The sequence below is a fragment of the Barbus barbus genome (assembly GCF_936440315.1).
Source record: "Barbus barbus genome assembly, chromosome: 33".
NCBI classification, from domain to species: Eukaryota; Metazoa; Chordata; class Actinopteri; order Cypriniformes; family Cyprinidae; genus Barbus; species Barbus barbus.
Genome location: NC_136761.1, coordinates 21442298 through 21467684, shown reverse-complemented (window position 1 = coordinate 21467684; position 25387 = coordinate 21442298). Strand labels below are relative to the sequence as shown.

At 35.6% G+C, this 25387-nt stretch overlaps 3 protein-coding genes and 1 long non-coding RNA gene across 7 annotated transcripts; 2 read left to right on the top strand and 2 right to left on the bottom strand.

The window, feature by feature from the left end:
* The first annotated feature begins 101 nt into the window (after positions 1–101).
* On the top strand, positions 102–1075 carry LOC306853132. Its single transcript, XR_013782712.1, has 3 exons — positions 102–509; positions 695–784; positions 995–1075. It is a non-coding gene; the product is annotated as an uncharacterized lncRNA (long non-coding RNA).
* Positions 1076–2078: 1003 nt separating this feature from the next.
* On the bottom strand, positions 2079–5192 carry LOC306853473 (NKAP-like protein). Of its 3 annotated transcripts, none has more exons than XM_079390916.1 (8): positions 4538–5192; positions 4333–4413; positions 3627–3691; positions 3411–3506; positions 3295–3349; positions 3024–3212; positions 2753–2902; positions 2079–2596 (listed from the first exon to the last, which is right to left on the bottom strand). In XM_079390916.1, exons 1-8 carry the CDS (start codon positions 4852–4854, stop codon positions 2422–2424), a joined length of 1128 nt encoding a protein of 375 aa, XP_079247042.1. In that variant the 5' UTR covers positions 4855–5192; the 3' UTR covers positions 2079–2421. The 3 variants fall into 3 exon arrangements, with proteins under 3 accessions (XP_079247042.1, XP_079247043.1, XP_079247044.1); XM_079390917.1 differs by having other exon boundaries at positions 3295–3334; XM_079390918.1 differs by having other exon boundaries at positions 2080–2596; positions 3295–3331.
* A 2001-nt stretch (positions 5193–7193) lies between these two features.
* On the top strand, positions 7194–11487 carry LOC306853151 (transcriptional regulator Kaiso-like). The gene is made up of 2 exons (XM_079390352.1): positions 7194–7319; positions 7986–11487. Exon 2 carries the CDS (start codon positions 7988–7990, stop codon positions 9884–9886), a length of 1899 nt encoding a protein of 632 aa, XP_079246478.1. The 5' UTR covers positions 7194–7319; positions 7986–7987; the 3' UTR covers positions 9887–11487.
* LOC306853152 (transmembrane protein 255A-like) lies at positions 11053–22827 on the bottom strand (the record flags this gene model as incomplete). 2 transcript variants are annotated; one of them, XM_079390354.1, is made up of 10 exons in its annotated part: positions 11053–12837; positions 17873–18016; positions 18105–18267; positions 18692–18763; positions 18968–19056; positions 19168–19233; positions 19332–19421; positions 21286–21348; positions 21896–22038; positions 22536–22827. In XM_079390354.1, 10 exons carry the CDS (start codon positions 22588–22590, stop codon positions 12694–12696), a joined length of 1029 nt encoding a protein of 342 aa, XP_079246480.1. The 2 variants fall into 2 exon arrangements, with proteins under 2 accessions (XP_079246480.1, XP_079246479.1); XM_079390353.1 differs by having other exon boundaries at positions 12694–12837; positions 18692–19056; positions 22536–22590.
* Between the last annotated feature and the right edge of the window lie 2560 nt (positions 22828–25387).

Here is a 25387-nt window from a genome sequence, read left to right as displayed (position 1 = left end):
GCACACTTCCTATACTTGTCTCTTTTACTGCGCTTCCATGAAGAGTGGGCAGGCTAGGCATTGCTGTGAGCCTCACAATTCTTTAACTATTTTTATCATTTGGCTATAACATTCAGAAATTATATTTTTATGCTACGCATGTTCTTATTAACAAAGTGACCATAAGTCTATTAATACTGCAGTAGTTTTAGTATTGTAAGACTTACGCTAAGAGCCACAACGTGGCGCTGCAGTTTTACAGCGGAAGTGAATTAGACACATATCGGAAGTTGTTTTTGTGACCGACAGAAGGGTAGACATTTTGGCCCATGTAGACGACAATTTTGCGAGATTCTCTGAAAAACAAAATAAATCTGGTCCACCGCAATAATTCTTCTGTGTTTGTACACTCATATTTCACCACAATCATGTGGTATGAGATATTGCCCGGTTTTGCTATTATGACCGTTTGTCTGATGATTCCTGGCATCGCAACTGCTCAAATCCAGAAGTTCACAAACGGTGGGAAGGTGAGTTATGATCATGATGAGCAATGTTTTGTCGCTCTCAGTCATAGGATATATTCTTTTAATGAATCTTTCAATAGATATAAATCATTGTTTCAGCTTGACATTTGTCTGATGTTTCTGTTTGCTCTCGCATACTAAGTCTACAGCATTTCATATAACGGTCTTATATAACTTCTTGCACTCAGGAAAAGAGGATCGTACGGGTTCCCTATCACTGGTATTTGATGGAGAGAGACAACAGAGTGTCTGGAAGTGGTGCACACTACCATCCCAAGGTAAAAACGTATCAGTACTGACAATATATCACAGTATATTGTCATATAGATAGATATATAGACAATATATCACAGTATATTGACAATATATCGCAGTATATTGTCATATTGACAATATATCACAGTATAGTGACATATTGGCAGTATGTCACTTCACTAATATGCTCACAAAATCTGGTGCTTTAATGTTCTTCTTTGCTTATTTCACAGGGACTTGAAAACATCAACTGAAGTGAACAATTGAAATGTACATTTTGTCCAGTCCTCTATTAAAATGTTATCTTTAAATTATTACTTGGCTTACTGTTGTCATTTTTGTTCATTTTTTATAGAGCTGTTATGTTGTACTGTTTTGATGCTGATTCACCTTGGTGTGAATATACATTTGTTTGCATAGTTTACTGTATTAAGTTCATGAATCCTTAACCCAGTTAACTGAGGTTTTAGTTATTAGTCACTGTGTACACAAGTGTAATGATGGGTTAAAATATAGAGTGCATGATCCAATCCCTGCAGTTTTTACAGATACAGGGCAATGCATATACATACATTGTACATAATGCACATTACATAGAACACTCTACAAAATGTGCAAAGCACTTCAAATTATTCTAAGCGATCAATTTAAGTGGAACTATAAAATGCTTGAAAATATACTAAAGTACACATAATGTGTTTATGTAATATACAGGCTCCACAGAATCCTTTGACAGCTTCAAATGGAGTGCCAGTAGATATGTGGTAATGCGATGCAATAAGCATACAAATTGTACTAAAGTAGTAACACTCTTATTATGTGAAGGAAATCTTTACATCCATTTAGGCGTCCAGTGGAGAAAATTGAGATGATGAAGCAGCAAGCATGCAGACTTGACATACTTCTATTTCAAACCATAATGCTTATAGCAGTCTTTGTGGCTCGTACTGTCATAGAATTGTGCTTTCCAGGCTGGGAAAAGTCATGAAAATTACTATTGTGAATTTAATTAGTAGATATTGATTATGTAAATTCAATAAGATTATTAGTGTGCTTTTATATAGCTGTAAATGAAAAAAAAAATCCATTATTTAAAAGTTGCTTTCAATGTTGTAGTATAAAGTGTACATATGCTTTATCTTTGCATTATTATATATGGGTGGTTAATACTTTCTAAATGCACTGCATATGCACCATTTAAATAAAATCTTTAAGAAAAACAAATATTGTTGGAATTTTCTAAAACTAAAGATTCAAAGCACATAAAACAAAGACTATTTTAACTAACCTTACAAGGATAAACGCAGGGTTATTATTAGGGGCTAATTCTCATCTTTAATGAAAGTTCCTGCATGACTGTGAATCACGACCATTTTTATTTAGATGCAATGCACATTACATGAAGCGTATTGCAGTGGTGGATGGTTTGAGTTCTACTGATCACCGTTTATTTCTTGTTTGTAATAAAAGAAACATACATATCAATTTTAGTTCACAAGCCTCTCATTGTTTACTGTACAGGAGGATGCCCAAGCAAACAAAAATGAATACAAATAAACATTTACGTAAAATATGACTTAATCACATTTTATGTTGTCTTTTTCCTTTTAAAAAAGAAAAATAATGACATTCCAACTGAAATATAATTCTGCAGGACAGCCTACTTCTCATCTTTGCCTTTAGTTTTTCTATACACCATTTCCCTGAAGCTGGAAAGGATTTTGCTCTCCCTCTTTCTTCTTTCCTCTTGGTTAAAGGAAGCTAGTGCCCTCTTCTCATCAGCACTGTAGATCTGGTTTTCCTTTCTCAGACGCACAGCCTCCATACGCCGATGTCTGAGGGCATAAAGAATAGCATATAAAAATGTGCATGACACCACCTACAATTGTCAGTTTCATCTTTAATGCATCCTTGTTTGATAAAAGTATATTTCTTTCAAAAACTGACCCCGAAATATCAAACTGTAGTACGCGTTTATAAATGTTTCATACCTGCTTCCACTCATGACATAGCCACATTTCTCAAACTCTGCAATCTCATTACTAGTCAAACCGATTTCACCTCTTCTTGGAATACGTTTTCCTGCTTTGACAAACTCTGCCATAGCTGCACCTTCACCTGGTAGCAAAGCGTGGCCAAAACTATGGGCAACAAGACAAGGCACAAAGCTGTAACATTCGTTTCCAAAGACAGGATCAAAAATGACTTAAAAACAACCACCATTATCATTAAGCAACAGTGGAGGAAGAATCAATTGCTCACTCTAAAGGTTTGTCGTCTTGGGACAGGTGTGTGAGAGGTGCTTCAGGTCCAACAATATGTTCTCCAACACCAGTTTTCTCCACCCATGAGATTTCATTGACATCCTCTTCTTCTTCCTCTGAATGTTCACTGCTAGAGCTACTGGACTCCTTGTGATTCTTCTTCGCCTTCTTCTTCTTTGATTTCTTCCTGTGAGAACACAATCATACCATTGTATGAAACGACTCGAGCCTTGCCGATTTGATACACTACAGATGAAAACAAGTCTTACTTTTTACTTTTCTTCTTTCTTTTTTTCTTTTTCATCTCTTCTGCAAAACAACCACCTAATTATTTGTATAATCTTGCATGTAAAAATAAAGTATGTAACAAAACTAAATGCCAAACCTTCAGAATCACTTTCTGACTTGCTGCCCTCTGAGTGCTTCCTGTTCTTCCTCTTCTTTGATTTCTTCTTCTTCTTTTTCTTTTTCTTCTTTTCCTCTGTAGACAAGATACCAGACATTTTGATTATTTATTCAACAACTTCTGGTTCATATTTGGTAAACATGCTGTAGTGAAAAAGCAGATTGCGTGTAAGTGAGATGGTAAAGAATCATTTACCCTGTGAACTTGAATCAGAGCTGCTGTTTTTCACGTCCTCTTCTACAGGAGTGTGTTCGTCGGAGCTGTTACAAGATATAAGATGAAAGCGCTTAAACACAGAGTATATGATGAATATATTACTGTACATAGACTGTTTCAGAGTTTCAAGTCAATTAAGCTATTTTCACTGCACAAATACAGCTAAAATCTCTCAAGAACAAGAATTTTAGTTGTTTTTTTAAATAACGTAGAAAAACAAATAAAGGAAATGCAGTAAGATACATGTGTGTGTGTGTGTGTGTCTTTGAAAGATGTCTTATGCTCACCATGACTGCATTTATTTGATAAAAATACAGTTAAGACAGCAATAGTCAAATTATTACACTTTAAAATGTCTGTTTCTAATATATGTTCAAAAATGAATTAATTCCTGTGATGCAAAGCTGAATTGTCCGTGTCTTCAGTGTCACATGATTTCTGAAGGATCATTATCATATGCTGATTTGCTGCTCAAGAAACATTGTTTATTATCAAGCAAGGTGAAAGACAGTTGTGCTGATTAATATCTTTGATTAATAGTAAGTAAAAAAAGAGCATTTATTTGAAATGGAAATATTTCACAACATATACATGTATTTTCAATCAATTTAATGCATCTAGATCCCTATTATACATTATAAAACAGTAGACACTGGTAGTGATATGGTATTTAATATGTACTCACTCAGGTTCTCTGACTCTTGGAGAATATCCCCAGACCTCAGGACATCCCAGTTCACCAATTCTCTCGCGTTCCTGCAGACGCCTGGACAGAGAAACACAGAAAACTAATAAATATACGTTAATATTCACCAATAAACACTTTCTTAGACATTCTCAGTTACAGCTCGTGTCCTGTGCGTTTGCACATTAAGACAGCCCAGGCTGACCTCGCGATGAAGGCGTCTTGTCTCTGTCGCTGGGCATCGTCTCTCGTCTCATAGTAATCGGATCTTGATCCAAAGCCGTGATCTCTGTCTCTCTGATCTGACCGATCTCTTTCCCTTGACCTGGAGCGACTGCGAGAATACCCGACTCGGAAGCGGTTTCTGCTCCTCTCTTTGTCGTTGTATCGCGATTTGTGGTCGTCTTCATGCTCGTGTCTGTGGTTCTTCAGCCCTCGGTCCGGTGAGCGGCTGCTGGAGCGGCTGTGGCGGCGTCTCTTCGGGCTCGCGGCGCCGGAATATTTAACGTCCAGCTCGGGCATTACTGGAAGCTCTATTATTAACTTTAACGATGATTCGGGGATCTTTTATTACTTGGGGGCATAAAACGGCCTGTTACTTACATTTTGCTGGTAATGTCGCAGTTCACCAAGAACTAGCAAAGCTAGCTAGATAATAGTTTTAGCTATTTCCAATTCTTTAGCTAGTCAAAAAACGTTAATTTATATAAAACACGGTGGTGTTGAGACTCACCACGAAACCCGTAAACAATTTAAACGCGGATCATGGGACCAAAATGTGTACTAGCGTCGTTGAAATCCAACTTGTGTTTATGTCTCCGTTACGTTGTGAAGAATTGTGTTGCAAGACGCGCAATATCGCCCCCTGGGGACCTGGACCTGAACCTATTATTTTTTTTTGTGCCACCAAAATCTTCTTTTTGTAAGATTTAATGGCGGTTGACAAACCGTGGCGTGCCACCATTCTGTTTTGATTGCTTTTTGAATATGAAAATGCATGCTGATTTAATAATTTGCTCTTGTAAGTATAAAGTCTATAACAGACATATCTGGGTTACCTAATAGGCTATATGACAGGATGAAAGCTGTGCTAGGTGTGATAAAAGTTTTGATTCAAATAACAAAATTGTATTTATTTATTGTTTCTTTTTATGCAACTGACAGCTTGCCCCATGCGTGTCTAAATGTATATCTAATGTACATAAAGTGATGGGTACTAACTGATTACATGTAATGTGGATTATGTAATCAGATTAAGTATTTAAAATTGTAATTAAAGTATATAAACTTGTAATTAGATTAAATTGCATTTTAAAATACTAGTAATCAGACTACAGCTACTTTTATATTGATTACATAATTACATATTATTCACACATTTGCAATTATTATTATTATTATTCACCGATTCTCCGTAATTCCTCTTTTTGTTCTTTTAAATGCTCCTTTCTAAAATAGCCTACCACATATATAGCCTACATTCAGAAGGTCTTCCAGTTTTGTGGACATTCACACAAAGACCATTCTCTGGTCAGGTGTCTTTAATCAGCCATTCTCAGTTACAGCTCGTGTCCTGTATGTTTGCACATGAAGACTGTTATTTTTTTAATAGATTACACAGAAAATTAAGAGGCCACACAGCATTTGACCGCTGGATTTACAAAAATCATTTTAATTTTAAAAAGTATTTTCTCAACATTTCAACATTGCATCAACTACTGATGAACACATTCATTTTTATTTGTATTATCACTCAGTGGGTTATTTAACCGTGTATTTCTGTGTCTTCAGAAGGTTTGTGTCTTTCAAACACATTCAAATGCACAAATTCACGTTATTTCTTATTTACATGTAATGCAGGGATTCCCAAACTTTTTTTGTCAGCTGAATCTCTTTCACCTAATATATTTATTTGAATTATAATTGAATATAATATGATAATTCTGATTTAATTATTAGCTTTTCATTAAACTCTCGAACCCTCTGCAGTTCCTTCACGAGCCTGAGTTTGGGAAACCTTGATGTAATGTGATGTTTAGCTTAAGTGCACTTAATTATGTTAATAACAAGAAATATATTTTCTTTGTCTTAGAATTTTTTAGCAATATGACATGCAAGATTATCCTATTTAAATTAGTATGATAAACGAGTTAGGTCAAAAGTAGTCTAAAATGAATCAAAAAGTGGTCTTATTATATCACATAAAATGTGTAATGTAATGGATTACATTACAAACCAAATTTTTTTTGTCATGTAATTTGGAATCAGTAACGGATTACAATTTTCAAGTAATCTACCCAGCTCTGTGTATATTTAATATATTATTGTGCTTGAATACAGATACATGAGACTAATAACACTGTAAGAAAACTTTTATACAGGCTACAACATTAAATCTTGTCATGTCAATAAATCAGTTTGTAATTTTCATTTTTTTTAATTGTTTTTCTTCTACATATTATTGTTATTATTATTAATAATTATACTAATTTAGTTTACATAGCACCTTTCTACTGATTCAAAACTGAAACTATAAATCTCTTTGGTTATTTAATTTGCAAAATGAGACTACAATTAAAAGCTACTTATATTATACTGATTTGAAAAACGAACCTTTTTCTATGGAAAAAAAAACTTTCAAATATATAATTTGGCCCAGTTTGTAGGCTAGACTACTTAAAAATAATTTTCTGTATTATTGTATTATGCATTTGTTTTCTATACGCCTATTCATATATGTAGGCTACAAATACAAGTAAAGTTTAAGAAAAATTCTTCCAGTCTCATTAACATTCATCACACGTCTGTTGAGGCAGACTCTTGTGCGCGAGTCCTGTCGGCTGGTGGAGGCGCGAGCGCCAGACTCGTTCATCTCAGACAAGGAACTCGAGCTCCGTTGTGTTGTCCACGGCAACCGACTCACGTTATCGCTGTCATTATTGTTTCTCAGCAAAGGGAATCGTGGATTTTAACGGGTCGCTCTGCAGGTATGGCATTTTGGCAATGCATTTCCGAGAATGTGGGAGATTAAAACTTTAATTCATCTTCTTTAACCACATTCACGTTGCTGTGCATCATAGAGTCAGATAGGCCGCGCGCTGCCGCCAAACCAGGAAGGAGAGTTGAATTGAGCCATTTGTTTTTATTTTCACGCTGACCGCTGCACACCGGGGTCCTACCGGTTCTGAGTGCTAACATTAAACAGCTATGGCCTCACCGGAATAGCATTTTTGTTTAATCATGTCAAACTAGTCAAAGGCATTAGTTTTATGTCACTTTTCGAGACGCATATGTCTTTATGCTTGGCTTTTGTTGCTGTACAATTAGCCAGCTAGCTAGCTAGCCTGCTATTCTCGTGCATATCCTCATTCTGTTGCTTTGAATTTAGAAAAAATGTAGTTGTATTTAACTTTCAAGTAATGTTTACATCGACATAACTACTTGAGAGAGAAATATGACATAAAAATATGATTTGTCATTGATTGAAATCTAAAATGTGTCTGTGAGAGTACATCTCTGTCAAAACTGAAAGGACAATGCAAAAAGCCTTATATAGGTTTTTTTTAACACTTTTTCTAATAGATTTGTTCTTCATACGAATCTGTTAAAACTCTTAAAGTACATTAAACCATATTTTACTGTTTTCCCCACAGGCATGTCGAAACTAAAGCTAATATCTGCAGCAGACACTCAGTATCCAGCATCACTGTTGAAGTCCATCAATGATGAGCGACACAGCGGTTTATTCTGTGATGTCACTATAATCGTGCAAGACCGCAAGTTCAAGGCTCACAAATGTGTGCTGTCCGCCTCGAGTACCTATTTCCATCATCTTTTCTCCGTTGCTGGACAGGTTATAGAGCTGAACTTCATCAAGGCAGATATATTTGATGTGATTTTGAATTACATATACACGGCTAAAATCAACAGAGTTCGCTCAGACAGACTTGAGGATCTCATCAGCGCCGGTCAGGCTTTGGGCGTGACATTCATAGCCAATTTAGGAACGCCACTCGCCCAAGTCAAGGGATTACCGGGCCTGTCCAAAGAAAGTGAGAACAACAGCATCAGTTCCTCTGAGAAGAATGACACCGGAGGTGAGAATATGCCCATCATTACTGAGACATTCTCTCTGTCCGCTGAAGAGTTCAACATGGCGTGCGGTAATACGGAAAAGGAAGTGGACTCGGACAGCGATGATGTTCTTTTCGTCTCAAAAACAGAAGCGCCTCAAGCTCAAAAGACCAATATATCAAACGTTAATGACAAAGAAGGAGGGCCAGAAGCTAAAAAACAAAAAATTACAAACGAGCAAGAAATTAGCTCTAAAGATTCAACAGCCCAAGAGAGAAATGACAAGCTTCCCTCTGAAAGAAATGCATCACTCCAAAATAACTTTGAGCCCCAGCCCGATGTTGTGATCCTTTCAAATCCAGAATCCAGTATCAGTGTCCTCACTTCGCCGGTAAGAACGAGCTCAAACAGCGAACCCACCACCCCAGCTGGTGTGAACAGCTTTCCTCCAGATCCTCACAGCACCTCGCTGCCTCTAGACAACAACGAAGTGCTCGGAGTCCACCAGAAAAAGGTCCTTCTAGAGCACTCACATGATCATCCCGGAAAAATCAGACTGTCGGATGTAAGGCCGACATATAGCACCAATAACGGACCAGTACCAGCAATGAACATTGTCCCGGCGGTTTTGGAGAAAAAGACGATAACATTAGACAAAGCCTCGGAAATTGATTCGCTATCGCCGGGTTGTAAAGTGTACGCCAACATCGGCGAAAACACCTACGACATTGTTCCAGTAAAAGAGGATCCCGTGGAGGGATCGGCTCCTGGTAGGAAATCACAAACCCCACACGGTGTTCCCAGCGTGAGCAATCACTCACCTCGAGGAAAGAAAAAGGCAAAGCTGGATCAGGAGGATCACTATGAACTTCTCATGGATGGAAAGACCTTTTACGTGTGCATCGTGTGCAAGCGTCCCTACGTGTGCCTGACGAGCCTCAGGCGGCACTTTAACACTCACTCGTGGGAACGAAAGTATCCGTGCCATTACTGCAGCAAGGTTTTTGCCCTGGCCGAGTACAGAACCAAACATGAAATCACTCACACGGGCGAAAGACGGTACCAGTGTTTACTGTGCAGTGAAACCTTTCTCAACTATCAGATTTTGTCCACCCACTGCAAGCAAATGCACAACCAAGACCCGTCAGGAAGGAAAGAGAAAGATGACTCGTGCAACAACTTGTATCGGCTGCTGCCGTGTAAAACGTTGCAGTTCAAACCATATTCCTTCGTGTCCGAAGAGCTGGGAGGGATTCCAGTGATCGGTGAAGATGGGACTGTCCAACATGTAAACCCAGACAAAGAGCACTTTACCAACCAGCCACTTCCAGCTAGCCAAAGCAAAGCACTTACCTGGGATGACATCTTTGTAGAATCCGAAGCACAAAACAGGCCGGCGGCTCCACCTCCGCGGCCTATCGACCAAATAAATGCAGAAACCAGGAATGAATTTGAGTTTGTGATACCAGAGACGTACTGAGCATGCTTGTGCGCTGCTCTGGATCAGGTGCCTTGTTCCTTTGTATGTGTTTTAATTTGAGAGGCGAGTGGTCGTGGTTCTTTGGACCATTTGTTTGAAAACTCAACTTCAGTATCCATCAACTCATGAAAGTTGTTTCAAGGTGCTTTAAATGTATATTTAGACAATGTATTACTTAGAGTTGGTTTACAGTTCGGTTTCACAGTCCATTATTGAATCCTGATAATGCTTCGTCTGATAAAATGACTAAGTAACAATACATATTTTATGTACAGCTAAATTAGATCTGTGTAGAGCTGACCTTTAACATTTTCTATTCCCATTTTTGTTCCGGACATTACAACCATGTCAGATGCAATTAGTAGGGATCAAGTACAGGCTGTTGCAGTTTGTTACACTTATTTTTACAATGATGTCATTTTGATGGGTAAATGCTTTTTAACCATTACATAAATCCCAAGTCCAAAATCAAGTGTAATGTAACTTCAGAGTCAACATACTAAATTATGCCTTTCATTTGAAAGAGACGCTAATATCGTTTTAATTTTCTTGTCAGCTTCTTATGGTAGTTATTAATGATTGTTTGGCACTAGATAGTTCAGTGTTAATGGCAGGTTTCGGCCCTTTGGTAAGAAACTGTTTCAATATTTGTATTTATAGTTTTTGATTGTCAGCAGGTTTTAAGAAGGATGGAGTAAATATGTGAAATTTGTAATGTCATCTGTCCAGTAATTATGTTTTGAGGTTGTTTATTTATATGCTGGCCATATATCCTGATATATTTCCCTAGACAGTAATCGAGACCTGAAAAGAAACATTCATCCCTCCTCTGCTCATGTCTAGAGAAACAAGATACTGAATTGTTCAGGGTAATCAAAGGGTCATGTTGGTAATACAGGGGACCTCTCTCCTTTACGGTTGAATATTTTGTACATATGTCTTTTTTTAAATTATTTTTTCAGCATAGTTCTATCAATTATTTTAGCTTTGTGGGCTGTGAGAAGAATCTGTGAAAACAGTGAGATTCCTTCAGTCAGAACTAGTGCTTTAACACCATAACCATCTACATGATAGTACTGAAGACCTTCATTTTAACACTTTCTTCCCTTTTGGAACCTATTTATTATTAGGTCTTAGTGTGATATAGAATGAAATAAAACTTTGAAGAAAGTACACATGTAGTTCTTTTATTTCCAAGAGCATCATGAAAGTGATTAGTATTTTTCAGTATGAGAACCACCAGTCAATATGAACATTCCTGGCTCTATCAGAGTGGATCTTGTCGATGAACATATTATAATGAATATAATCTGATGAGGGATTAAAATGGATTCAGTGGTCAAGTGCCAGTGGACAAATTTGGAAATGCAGTGTGATAATGCAGCAGAAAGTCTATTCCAACTATTCTGAGCTGAACTATCATTCTTTCATTTTAAGAATTTTACATCAAATGTAAACAATGCTTTCATGTTACATGAATGTGGTCAAAATTAACAAACGAAGCAAAGATCCACTTTACGAGTTTTCTTTATAGCATGTGACTGTACTACAACCACCAGTTGCACCCAAATGTCAAATAGCATGTAATAAAATCATTGAATTTGAAGTAATATCTCTACTCACATCAGTAAAGGACGATGTTATTCATAAAAACCAAGCGCATGAAGTACAGTGTATAGACATGATATTCACAGTGAACACACAAACAGGCGAAAAGGAGAACACTGTAAGTCTTAAGACTCAATTCTGTTGTATTACGAGAAGGCAGTTTGATCGTTTGGTATATGTACAACATACAGCATTGCACACGCACTGATATTATATTTGCATTGTTGAGGGACTTTCAGTTATTACGTAGTGAACAATGTAAGTTTATATAATGGTTACTCATAAAGCTAAGCCTCCTTTTTTACATTCGGTAAGTCCTGTCGGCAATGCAGAACAGTGGACGAATGTGAAATGTACAAGTTTTGAAAGCCCTCTCATTCTTCATACCACTAGGAGCTTTTTACTTTGCACAAATCAAGCAAAGGATATTTTTGTCACAAAAGATTATTCGAATTTGTGACATGATTGAGTGCTTGATGTAATGCAGAAGAAACATCGCACATTACAGGTTAGATCTTAGATCCAAATGAAGCACTCAGAACAAAAAGTAAGATTCAGCCTAAATATATGTACAATTCTTTGCAATCTAGCTGCCCGAAACAGTTAAAAATAACTCAAGTAATTATCTAGAACTGTGTGAATACAGTAAATTCTGAAGACGATAAAGTGCAAATCAATTGCTAGATAAGATAAGAGACTCATCCTCGTGCTGAGAGAGCAGAGGCGATGCAAAACACTTTGTGCCACTTTGGAAGGGAGAAGTTCACATTATGGAGTTACGCAGAGGAAACACAAGTTTCCAACCACAGATGTTACCTATAACGGGAAGATGAGGCGAGCCAGGTGGAGCCGTACTGGAAGCGGACACACATTTTAAGGCTTATCTGTGAACAGTCTTGATCTCATAGTCAGGCTAGTTGTTATTAGGTATAGTCCTCTTGGTTTGAGGCTACATAATGTGAATATTTTACACATCGGGTTTGACTTGAGCGAATCCTGTCAAGGTTTAATGTTGCATATTACATCTGCTGAATGGTGATGAATGACTGTGGTTAATGCTGTAGTCTCTCTGTACTTAACCCGCCGCAAAGGTCATTCATTCAGAACAATGACTGTTCAATGTTGGGGTACTCTAATATCCAAAAATGCCCAATGCCAGTTCTCTCTTGGTAGGAAAATGTCTTCCTTAGACTGGTCCCTTAGGGGCTGTATGGTGGGGGCTTCTCATCAGGTGGGTAATAAGGAGGAGAATAACGAGGCGGGATCATATTTGGCCACATGTGACTGGCTCCAGACTGGGAGTCATCAGACAGGCCTGAAGAGTCAGGAAACATGCTGGCACCCTGTAAAATCACATTAGCACACATATCATACACCATCAAAACATATAAAGTATAATCTCTAAAGCTCTAAATCAGGATTATTATTGTTGACAAACTAAAAACTTTAAAAATAGTGAAATAAAATCAATGTTAACTAAAATAAAATATTTAAAAAGCTTACAAGGCAACGCTTTCCTTTAGTTTACAAAATTAACTGAAACTAAAAAAATAAATATTATATAGATATTTTTTAAAAATATGAAAATGCCAAAAACACACAAAATATTAATGCTTTAAAATTAGAGTGAAAACAGAAAATATAAAAATAAAACATAATTCAAAATATTAACAAAGTATGTATCAATGATAGTGAGGTGTAACTGCACTCAATAAATTAAATATTTTTTTTTTTTGTACCAGGGGATGAGCTTTTTGTGTTTATTGTTTGAATGCATTTGTAAAATAATGGTTTGCACTAACTTCACATTAATTGACAGGCATAATAATCATCTTTTTTTTTCTTTTTTTTTTTGCTTATTGCTTATTACATTAGATTTTTATTATAAATAGACAAATTATAAATATATTTCATTTTTATAAATATTCAAAATATTAACAACAACTATAAAAGGATATCAATGATATTCAAATAACACTGCTCTCAATAAATTAAATATAATTTTTTTGTACCTTTTTGTAATTTTTTGTGCTTATTGCCTATTTGAATAAAAAAATAATAATAATTTAAATAAAGTTAATGTTATTTGACAGGAGTAATTAAAAAATAAATAGAAATATACAATATAAACATTATATTACTATATTACAGTATAGTAATAATAATAATTCCACATGTACATTTCTTATATTATTAAATACATGTGACCCTGGAGCATAAAAGCAGTCATAAGTTGCATGGGTTTATTTGTAACAATAGCCAACAATACACTGTATGGGTCAACATTTTCGATTCTTCTTTTATGCCATAATATTATTTTATGGATATTAAGTAAAGATCATGTTCCATGAAGATATTTAGTAAATTTCATACTGTAAATGTATCAAAACTTCACTTCATTTGGACAACTTTAAAGGTGATTTTCTCAATATTTTGATTTTTTTGCAGCCTCAGATTCCAGATTTTCAAATAGTTCTATCTCGGCTAAATATTGTCCTATTCTAACAAACCATACATCAATGGAAAACTTATTTATTCATTCAATTAAAAACAAAACAAAAATGACCCTTATGACTTTTGTGGTCCAGGGTCACATATATTCTACATTTGATGAGTAAAGGCATACTTTTAATTATTTGATTATAGATAGTTTATAGTTTATATATATATATATATAAAACAATCCATATACTGTGCAGGGAGAGGCAGAAAGCCTTCACCTAAACAATGAAAAACAAATAAACTCATGAAGCTAAATGAAAAGCTAGATTACAATAACAAATACATAGATACAAATGAATTACAACATGTCGAAAAAAAGAGAAAAAACAGAAATAATATACTCAAAATAAATCATCTATGGTACATAAAATACAAGATATATTATTACAAAGCAGCATTTAAATGATCCTTTATTCTTCTTTTATAACATATTAAAGAGGAATTTTTTTTTGCAAGATGAGATAAATCATTCCATAATTTAACACCCCTAAATCTTATCAAGTATTGACCTCTACAAGTGAGAACTTTAGGAAAATGAAAATTTGAAAGTTGACAAGTTAAATAACAATGAACCTGTGAATTTACTTTAAAATACATTTTAAATTGCTCTAGAATGTTACCCTCACTTGAATATATATTATACATAAAAACACATATTTGAAAAGTATTAATATCAGAATGAGCTTTATCAGAATCAGAATGTGCTTTATTGGCCAAGTATGTTTACACATACAAGGAATTTGTTATAGTGACAGAAGCTCCACAGTGCAACAGAAAGACAGCAACAGGACACAGATAATAAAAAAAATAACAACTATTAACCAAAAGGCAATGTACAAAGCAGCAATACAAAAAACACAATATATAATATATCATAAACGGTAAGAACCTGAAGTTTATGAAATTAAGAAGCAGATGAAGTATATTTGTTTGATCGGGTTGCAATCCTAACAAAATGCTTCTGAAGAACAAAATTTCTTCGAAGAGTAGTTGGAAAAGTACTCGCCCAAACAATATTACAATACGGATAAATTCAAGTATAATAAAGCATAAGAAGACACTCTGTAGTAACAAGATGCCTAACCCTCCTTATTATACCAGTAGATTTATGTATTTTTCTGCTCACGTAATCAGCTTGTTCTTTCCAACTCAAAGTCTCATCAACAAATACTCCCAAGAATTTGGTAGTTGACACTTGAGGCACCTCAATAGACTCCATAATAATTTTTGATAAAACTTTTGGGTATATTTTTTTACCACTAAAAATGATAAAACTTGATTTTATTATATTTAACGATAATTTGTTTAAATTAAACCAATTTGCATAAGCAAGTAGACCATCATTTGCATTCTTAATCAATGAATTAAAATTTGCGTGAGAGAGAACTAAGGTTGTATCGTCAGCAAACATTACTGGAGTAAGAATATTTGAAACATTCGACAGGTTATTTATATAAATAAGAAATAGTAATGGTCTAAGTATGGACCCCTGAGGAACCCCACAAAGTAGACTTGCTTTGCTAGAATAGCAACCCTTAACAAAATGTCTTCTATTAAAAATATAATTCATCAACCATTCATATGTAAAATCATGAAAACCATATTTATGCAATTTATCCAATAAAATGTAATGATTAACTGTATCAAAAGCTTTTGACAAGTCTAAAATATACTACAAGCAAATTTGTGATTTTCCAGTGCAAGGGTAACCTTGTCAATCAGGTGAAGCAAAGCCATATAAGTAGAGTATAAATGAGAAAGAATCCGTTTATATACAATTTTTTCTAAAAAAATTTGAAAAACATGGCAAAATATAGGTCTATAGTTGTTAAAACATTGCGGATCATCTGCTTTAAACAGAAGAATAATTTTAGCTATTTTTAAATCCTCGGGTACAATGCCTGTTTTCAAAGAAAGAGAAAAATGTGAACAAGTGGCTGCAATATTGAACATTTCACCTGTTTGACAAGAAATACAGAAATATTATCACGACCAGCTGAAGATGATTTTAATTCATCAATAATTTCACTTATTTCCTGAATTTCAGGTGGCTTAAAAATAGAGATAATAGGAAAGTTTCCTGATATATAATCCAGGGGTACACCATTACCAGTAGGGATATTATTAGCTAGTTTATGACCAACATTAATAAAAAATTCATTACATTTTTGAGCTATGTCAAAGGTATCATTAAAAGAATTTTCGCCATCCATAAAGTCTGAAGGTAATTCCGAGTTGGTCTTTTCTCTTTGCAGCAACTGATTTATTACTTTCCATTTGGATTTAATATCATTTGAACATTTCTTAAATTTTTTACCAAAGTATTGCTTTTTTGCTGATCTAATAGAATGGTTAAACACCGTAGGTGAGAGGAGTGGGATTTAAAATATATTTTCTATAAAGTTTGTTCTTTTTCTTCAACATTTTCCGTAAACTAACTGTAAACCAAGACTTATTAAGGTTTACTACTGACTGGAAAACATTTATTAAAACTAGAACTAATAACTGTCATAAATTGTTGATATGCTCTATCAGCATCATATTCCTTATACAGATCATCCCAAGAGGTACTATAAATCAAATCTTTAAATTTAGAAATGTTTAACTTACTCATAATTCTCTTTTTCTGAATTTATTTTGATAGTTGAACCCTGTTAACCCTAATTTCAGAATGGTGAAATATAGCAAAATGATCAGAGACGTCTGAACATAGAAGACTAGATTTAATTCCTTGACTTAGAGAATTTGTTAAAATGTTATAAATTAAAGTTGCTGAGTTTTCTTTAACTCTTGTCGGTTTATTAATAAGAGGAAAATAATAACTAGAATAAAGAATATTTAAGAAATCTGCAGTACGGGTATCAAATTTCTTTAAGAGATTTATGTTAAAATCACCCAAAATATATTTATACTCATTGTTTATCAAATCAAGTAAGTTGGCAAACGTATCATTAAAGTCTTGAATACTGGAATCAGGTGCTCGGTAAATAACACCAACAATAATATTTCTTCCTCCATGACCAATGGAGAGCTCAAAAAATACATGTTCCACATTAATTCTGTCTGAATTTAAGGCAAGATCATTCCTAATTTTAAACTTATAATCTTCATGAATAAACAAAGATACTCCACCTCCCAACCTGTTCTTTCTAACATAATGAACAGAGTTATATTTAGATAATTTAAACATTTCTATAGACTTTAACCATGTTTCAGATAACGCAATAATAGAAAACTGATGTTTAAGTAAAGATAAATAATTAATAAAATTATCATAATTCCTAGATAAACATAAGATCAAAATGCCAGAGCCCTTTAAGGTCTTTGTTTTATCCAAAACTGCAAGTTTATCCTTCAATTGCAAAAATCTGATAACAATAGGTCGGGGCTTCTCTGATGATACCACTGACTTCCCAACTCTGTGAGCCCAATCCAACTCTATTTTACGATGATCCAGCTGTAATTTTTCACATCACTTTTTCTTCAGATTCAGACACCTTTTCTCTTACAGACTCCTTAATGCCTTGAACAACAATATTATGGCGTCTTGCCTAAATCTTGACTGGAGTAATGATGCTGAAAATTCAGCTTTGCATCACGTGAATACTACATTTTAAATATATTTTAAATTATATTCAAATAGAAATTTATTCTAAACTGTAATAATAAAGTTCAGAAAATTGACCCTTATGGTTTTGTGGTCCAGGGTCACATATTATACAACATAAAAAGTATATGTATTATATTTTATTATATTATATTATACATTTAGCATTTTCATCTCATTGAAACAGCATTGTAGAAAAAGTCTATATCATTTGCTAGAGTGACTTATAAATGCCCACTGAAGCATGCAACACAAAGTAAATGGATTACCTGAAGGTCATAGGCAGTGTATGGAGGTAAGCAGGGGGCAGTATTGTAAAAAGAGTTGTTGGATGTTGTGGGTCCAGGAGTCTCTGGGGGCAGAGGAATAGGGAGAGGTTCTGGCTCACAGGAATCTGGTGCTGCTGTAGGCATCTGAAAAAAAAAGACCCAATAAATGTCACAGGATCTCAGAAATCATACAAAATGCATCTATATGAGTTGCACAGCATTTCGATCTTACCATGTCCTTGAAGCCCCCCAGCACGGCGGCGGTGATGATGCCCAGAAACAGAGCAACAGTGTTGAGGATAGTAGCCGACCACAGCAGGTGGTAAAGATGCACAACGTCCTGGCAGCTCCGCACCTCTGTGTACTCGTGGTACCCTCCTCGCAGTTCCGCTCGACTGAGATGGCGAGGACAGAAATGTATTACCGAAAGAGGCTCATAAATGAGAAATACGACACATAAATGTGACAGGCTGAGCAACAAAAGAGGTGAAGCATGACAGAACAGCGATTCATGCAAAAGAACAAAACCATCTGCATACCAGTGCACATCACTCTTAAGAAGAGCATGAAATGGATAAATATATCCAGTCTCCTTATTTAAGCTCACTGTCATCAAAGGCACTTTATTTTAACCTAAATTATTACTGTCTCACCTGTGAAACAGGAACCAGAGAACACTAAATCTTAGTTCCTTTCACTTCACGAGTAAAGTCATTTTACATAAAGTACAGCAACTGTATGTAGCCACACTCAAGATTTTAACAACAACAAATAATGGGCTGTCAATGTCATTGAGGGGCTAAAAGTGGAAAGACCTACTTCCAAATCATGGAGGATTTCCTAAATTTTTTCAAAACATCTTTATTCTGAAGTCCCATAAGAGGATGCTCTCTGAAACATAAATAAACACAAACGTTCTTTCGAACAGAGCTGAATTTCAGGGATAAAAGCACACACCATACAAGCAAATATAAACCAGAACCAAGGTAAAACAAAGATAGCATATTTGTTGTAATTTTTTTTCTCAGATTGCTTGTTTGCAGAAGGTATTCTAGGAGGGATGTATCCAAATGGGACTCGATCTCACACACATACTTGCCACAGTTGTAAAGGTCACAGCAGTAACAGGTGTTGCTTTTCACACGCAGGTTACAGGAGACCCGAGATGCGGTATGACAGTGGACCTGAAAGACAGATGTGTTTTGTAAATGGGATTTTTATATACTAATAACAAAACTCTTAAATTCAGAGGCTTGTAATTTGGCAAGAGCGCTTCTCTCAGGCTGACGACTCACATCTAAATCAAACGCAGTCCCGCTGGAGTAATATTCACATCGGCCAGCATATAGAGGTCTGAGGTCCTTTGAAACAACAACAGCAATATGCCATAACAGAGATTTAACTGCGATGATTTTCTGAAAAAAGGCATTTTACAATAACATGGTGTGGAAGCACTTACTATATGTCTTGCAGCAAAAACGCCATCCACTATAGCACAACAGAAGGCCGCCACCACACCGAAGCTGATGAAGACAATGGAGGCCACCAGCTGTAAGCAGAACAGCAGTGTCAGCCTATTCATCTGCTGTAGTAGCTCAATGCACGTGCATTCACACCTGGGCACTACTACTATGTATGATTCCTTATAGAGACAGATTGAAGTGGTTTGTCTAAGATCTTGGAGATGTGTCTATTATGGGATACGGAGATAATCTGGACTGCATCGATTCTGCCTTATTGCCACTTAACTTCACTGATTTCCCTGCCATTTCACAACCAACCATTTAGATACCAGTCACTCAATACTGTCAGTAATCAAAGGCAATTTGCAGAGGCTTGTCTCGTGGCATTGTAAAATCAAGAAAACGGAAAACATTTAACTGCCCAAATCTGATTAATAAATAAAACCATTTTGTCTTATTTTTGATATACTGCATCTAATCTAAATAAATGTATCTTAAAACAGTTCATTCTTTTCTAGACAAAGTTTGAGATCAGTGAAGATGCTTCTATGTTGCATTTTTCTCACTTAACAAAAATGATATCTTACATATATTAATATTTTTATTATAAATAATAAAATGTAACATTAATACCCTACTGCTTAAAGTTTGGGGCTAAAGATATTTTTTGAAAGAAATGAATACTGTTATTCAGCAAGGATGCATCATAAATAATAGTAAACACATTTATTTATTTTACAAAAGGATTCTGGTAAAAAAGTCACGTTTTACAACTTTAAACAACACAACTATTTTAAAGATTGATGATAATGCAAAACAAGCAGCAAATCAGCATATTGGAATTAATAATAATATTGCAATAATATTTCACTACATTACAATATTTTTGAATAAATAAATGCATCCTTGGTCAACATAAAATACTTATTTCACCTTACTGACCCCAAACTTTTGAATAGTGGTGTATATAATGCAATATTTAAATACTGTAATATTGCTTTAATTAAATTTTATATTACTTAATATATTAAAATGAAAATATTTATGTATAGGATATTGTATTTATCTTCTAAATAAAATTATTATAAATATTATATATAATATTCATATTTAATCTATGTAACTTATGTTATCGGTGTAACGAGTAATAAGGATTTGAAAAATTATCATACATTTCAGAATGCCTTAATATTTGGTTTGTCTCCATTGTGCTTTAATGACAGCAGCGCTGAATAAGTAGCATGAACTGAGTGAAACCTGATGATCATGTTCTCCAGCATAAATTGAAAATGATCCAAAAGAGCTTGTGCCTCATGGAAACAAGAACATCTGACCATCTGTACAAAAGGATTTGACATGCTCAATTCTACAAATTTGCTTATTTGATTAAGGACCCAGAAATAGTGCAAAAGCATCATAACACTTCGTTCCTCGTTGTACATTGTTCAAAAACATTGCTTATTTCCAGGATTTTTTTTTCAGATTTATAAAATCTTAGACTTCCAAACACCAATCTACATGCTCTACCCACTTCGACTCCAAGGGTGAAGTGTGTATCCTGCACTCTCCCAGCAGTAAGTGTCCCTGTGTGTCTTTGATCTGGCCAACCATGCCGTCCTCATGCATTCTTTATTTGAACTGTGGCACCACCTATTCCCTCTGCATTGCAATGGCTTCTGAACATTCCTGCCTGGACATCCATCCCGTTCTCCTTACACTGAGCTATTTCTGGGTGTATCTCACCACAGGGCCTGCAACATGCCCTGCAACATGCCTTGCTATTCGAGCTCAAACCTGTGAGCCATTTCTGCCATTATGACATGACTAAAAACAAGCAGCTGAATCTTAAAAATATGTTTGTTTGTGTGATTTAGTTAGAAATGTCAGTTGGATGATGGGAATGCACAAGCACAGAATCCGATATGAGCAGTGTAATGAAAGACTCCTTACCATCTGCCTCTTATTCTCTATCAAATGGGCGCCAATGATTCCCAGAAAGGATCCAAAGCCGAGCTGAAAATATCACATGGTGAAACTTATGAGTGTTGCAACTCTATATAAAATATCAACCAAGTCTTAAAAGTAGAAAACCTCACTTCATTAAGGTCCCACATACAATCTCCCACTCCCACAAAGCCTTTTTTTCTTTCTCCCAGCAGTATAGTTTATTTTATGGTGTGGTCAAAGAGCTATATATGAAATCTGGCCATGTCCCCACAATATAGTGTTTCAAAACAGTCGATCCCTGTGGAATACTAGGAAAACACCTGTTACTTGTACAAAACGTTCTGAACTGTCACTTAAGCTGGTATGTTTCTTCTAGAGTGTTGAACAAAATGATACTTGCTGTTGAATAATAAATGGATGAGTTCACGCAATTCAACCTTACAGTAATTAGGTAATGGCCACCGGTCACCATAATGGCGGGCCAAGCGGAAAATAATTAAACATGAGGCTTTTCCTTCCCCATAGTACTTTACATAACAAACCCATTTATAGACCAAGAGGATAGTTCGCAGTCTGTTCTACGCACGACTATGAACATTAGGAGCATACTTACTATGACTCCTGGATAGTAGCCACCGACAGTGATGTTTTGCGTCCTGGTAGTAGCAGCCAGACCAAAGACCAGGATGAGTATGGAGACGATAAGGAGCATCACTGTTACTATGATAGACTTTCTTTTCCTCCTCTTAAATGATCCTGGAAAAGACAATGGAGTAGGAAGAAGCCAGGCACAACATGCCCTTCCCTTCAGCAGCATTTAGTAACTCCTTTCATTTTAGGCACGTTCGTTTTGGGGTGAAGCAAAGCAAAGCAAAGCAACCAGTGTATTTGACCTCTTGTGTGTCTATTATCTACAACTGCAAAACCACTGCCACAACCCAGAAAGATGTAGGTGATGTAATATGATGGGTTTCTATCATCAAGCAAAACACATTTAAACTATTTTAACCGCATAAAAACTAAATTTCACTTGATTATTAACAATATCCAAGAGTGTTACATCGACATTCGTTGAGGACATGCTGGAATGTAGGTTACGGGACGCTTATTTTCTCTCTCGTGCTAATATATTCTAATAATTACGATGAATAAACGTTGCTAAGCGCATTTAAATGTAAATACATGCGTAAATTGTCCTCCGTTTGACCGCAATGTTCTGCGGGCGCAGTGAATGCCATTGACCTTGTACTTACCCATCGCATCTGAGATAGGTATACCGCTGCCTTGCGCATTCAGCCCCGCTGGCATTGCAACGTCAGGATATGCAGCATTAGCTGCAGTTATGACTTCAAGTTAAAAACAAAGAACCTAGTCAATGAGACAAATATGCCTTTCCTCGGAGCCAATGGATGGAAACTCTTTTCCTGCCGTGGCATTCTCTGACACCATGCGTCCCCCGTGTAGCCGTGCTTCTCTCATCAGCATCTGGGTCTGTTGTTCATGAATCTGCTGCTCATCCCTTCAGCAGAACGCCGCACGGAGCACAGCACTGCGCATGCGCAAGGCAGAACCGCTCGCTGTTTGAGTGGGTCAGGATTGGAAGAGTGAGTCATTTCGATTCGGTTCTTTCGAGCAGTCCGATACAGAAGAAACCTGTTCAGAAATAGATTCGGAGGTTGTCCTTGAATGCATGTAACACGCTTTAACCGTTCAAGTGAAGTCATGTGTAGGCACAAATTGGTGTTTATTACTTAAGGGTGTTTGTAATTTCATGCTTCCTTCCAAACAGTTTTATAAAAACTAAAGTAATTTAGAACTTTAATAGAATTCCATAGAACGACTAAAAGCATACAGGTTCTTGTATGCAGTTGCTGGACAGAAATAGAGACTTTCTAAACAAATCTACATATATTCACGACGTTTCATAGAGAAATTCGCATTTCGCAGATTACTTTACCTGCTACATTACACAGAAAAATTAGTCTGAGAATAGCCTATCTAAAGTAAACAAAGTAACAATTTGATTGGCTAACACGAAAATACTTAATTCAATATAATCTATTAAAAATACTCAGACCTGAAAACCACACTTGAGTAAAAGTACAGATACCTTACAGTGAAAGTTACTCTACTGAGTTACAAGTCACCAATTCCAAAACAATTTGAGTAAAAGTCTTAGAGTATCTGATTTTAACAGTACTTAAGTATTTTACTTATACTAAATACAGGCTCAAAGATGCACGATTCAAAGAGACATTCCAGTCAAGAATTGTAGTGGAGAAGCTGGGGAAAAGAATCTATGTGAAGGATTTCATGGAAAAAAACTAGAACAAATAATAAGCCAAAAACCAAAGGGAACAAAGAACAGAATGACGAGCAAACAGATAACCATTACATTCAACAACTCACAAAGAACAAAAGATACACTAGGGCTGTATATATACAGGAGGCTAACAAGCTGGACAAGATCAAATATAAACTGACTACAAACACCATGGGAGACAGGAAGTGACATAAAGGCACAGAAAACATGTAACACAAACAAGAAAGAGCTGATTTGTGAGGAGAGCAATCACATTTATTTTCTAAAATCAAAATAAAATTGAACACCTCAAAATGGCAAAATAATAATAATAAATAAATTAAATTCAAAAGTGAAAGTATTCTTGCACTGGATCTGCTGGTTTGGCCTCATTGCTAGCTGCAGTCATGTCCTTATATATAAAACACCTGTGATTCACAATTACTTGCTAACAGCATATATATATATATAAAGTAGCCTTGTTGACAAGTTTGGGTGAGTAAGGGCAAAGCGCACAAGATATTGTGCTTTCGGTGCGCTGTAGTAGGCAGTATGTCTTTTGTAGCAGAAATAAACTGCTGCAGAAAAGCTAGGTGCCATGCTAAATGTAATGTGTAAGTGCAACACTCATTTCAAATGTAGTGGAGTAAAGAGTACAGATACTCATTCAAAAATGTAATGAAGTAGAGAGTAAAAGTTGCTAATATCGTTGATACTCAGTAAAACTACAAAGTATCCGAAAAGATACTAAAGAACATTACTCCGATATTTTACACCTTTGAAAATACTTTTGTGTCATCTTCCTACAAAACAAATGGCTATTTTGTAATAGGAATATCAAAGTAATGAAAGTGCGCCATCATCAGGTAGTTGGTGAATAAACACAAAAGGTTTGAAAATAAAAATGAAAGTTTCTGAGTTAAAAAAAAAACGTTAAGTTTCCTTCCCCATTTTTTTAACTTGCATTTCTGTTTATTTTACGGTTCGGTCGTGCAGCTTGAGATCTAATTGACATACACCAGGCTCCTCATTTTTAAACAGTATAGCACACCCATTATTTATAAACGATAGAAAATATAAATATTGATGTATCTCTTTCTTAGCCCCCCCCCCCCCCCCCCCCCCTTGTCTGTCTCTCTCTCTCTCTCTCTCTCTCTCACACACACACATAAATAAATGAAAGTAGCTATGTGTTGCAGAGTTCAAAACGTGTGCAGTTAAAGGCATTGTTTGAGTTATACTTAGTTTTATGGTAACACATTATGCTAATTACTGCTCCCACAGCAACATAGGTCTATTTCATATAGGCTGGTTATATTTAAGCAAATTTAATTGAATAGAAGTTAATGGAATTTTAGATCGCCTTTAAAAAAATTTTTACCAAAACGAGCATTCACTACTACTTAAATGTTTCCTTGTTTGTGTAAAAATGAAAAGAAATAAAACGCTGCATTAAATTGATCTCTATTCCTCCAGCCTAGTTTTGTCACATAGTAAATGATCGCATCTGCTCGTTTCAGTCCTCGTTGGTCTTTCTTTGAATGACCTGCTCTCCACCAAAGAAAGCAGAAAGAACAGACAAGACCGAATTTTCCATGACGCGAGTTCTTTTCAGGTTTAAAAAAATCAGCGGGTTCACGGAGCTCAACGTGATCTGTGTACAAATATTAAGCTTGATGTCAACTTTGTGAATTTATTACGCTTTGGATGCCAACGCAGACCAAAGCTGGCACATATTTCACAATTTTGCATTTGTCTCTTTAATGCATTATGCAATGCGCGTGAATACTCTCTCCAGTTTAA

What these genes read in the sequence shown, in the direction of transcription:
- LOC306853151 (XM_079390352.1), top strand. Translation starts at nt 7,988, where the DNA reads ATGTCGAAACTAAAGCTAATATCTGCAGCAGACACTCAGTATCCAGCA.
- LOC306853473 (XM_079390916.1), bottom strand. Translation starts at nt 4,854, where the DNA reads ATGCCCGAGCTGGACGTTAAATATTCCGGCGCCGCGAGCCCGAAGAGA. An exon ending in CAAGACGACAAACCTTTAGA is followed by an intron (nt 2,903 to 3,023) that starts GTGAGCAATTGA and finishes TGTTGCCCATAG; the next exon opens with TTTTGGCCACGCTTTGCTAC. An exon ending in TATGTCATGAGTGGAAGCAG is followed by an intron (nt 2,597 to 2,752) that starts GTATGAAACATT and finishes TTATGCCCTCAG; the next exon opens with ACATCGGCGTATGGAGGCTG.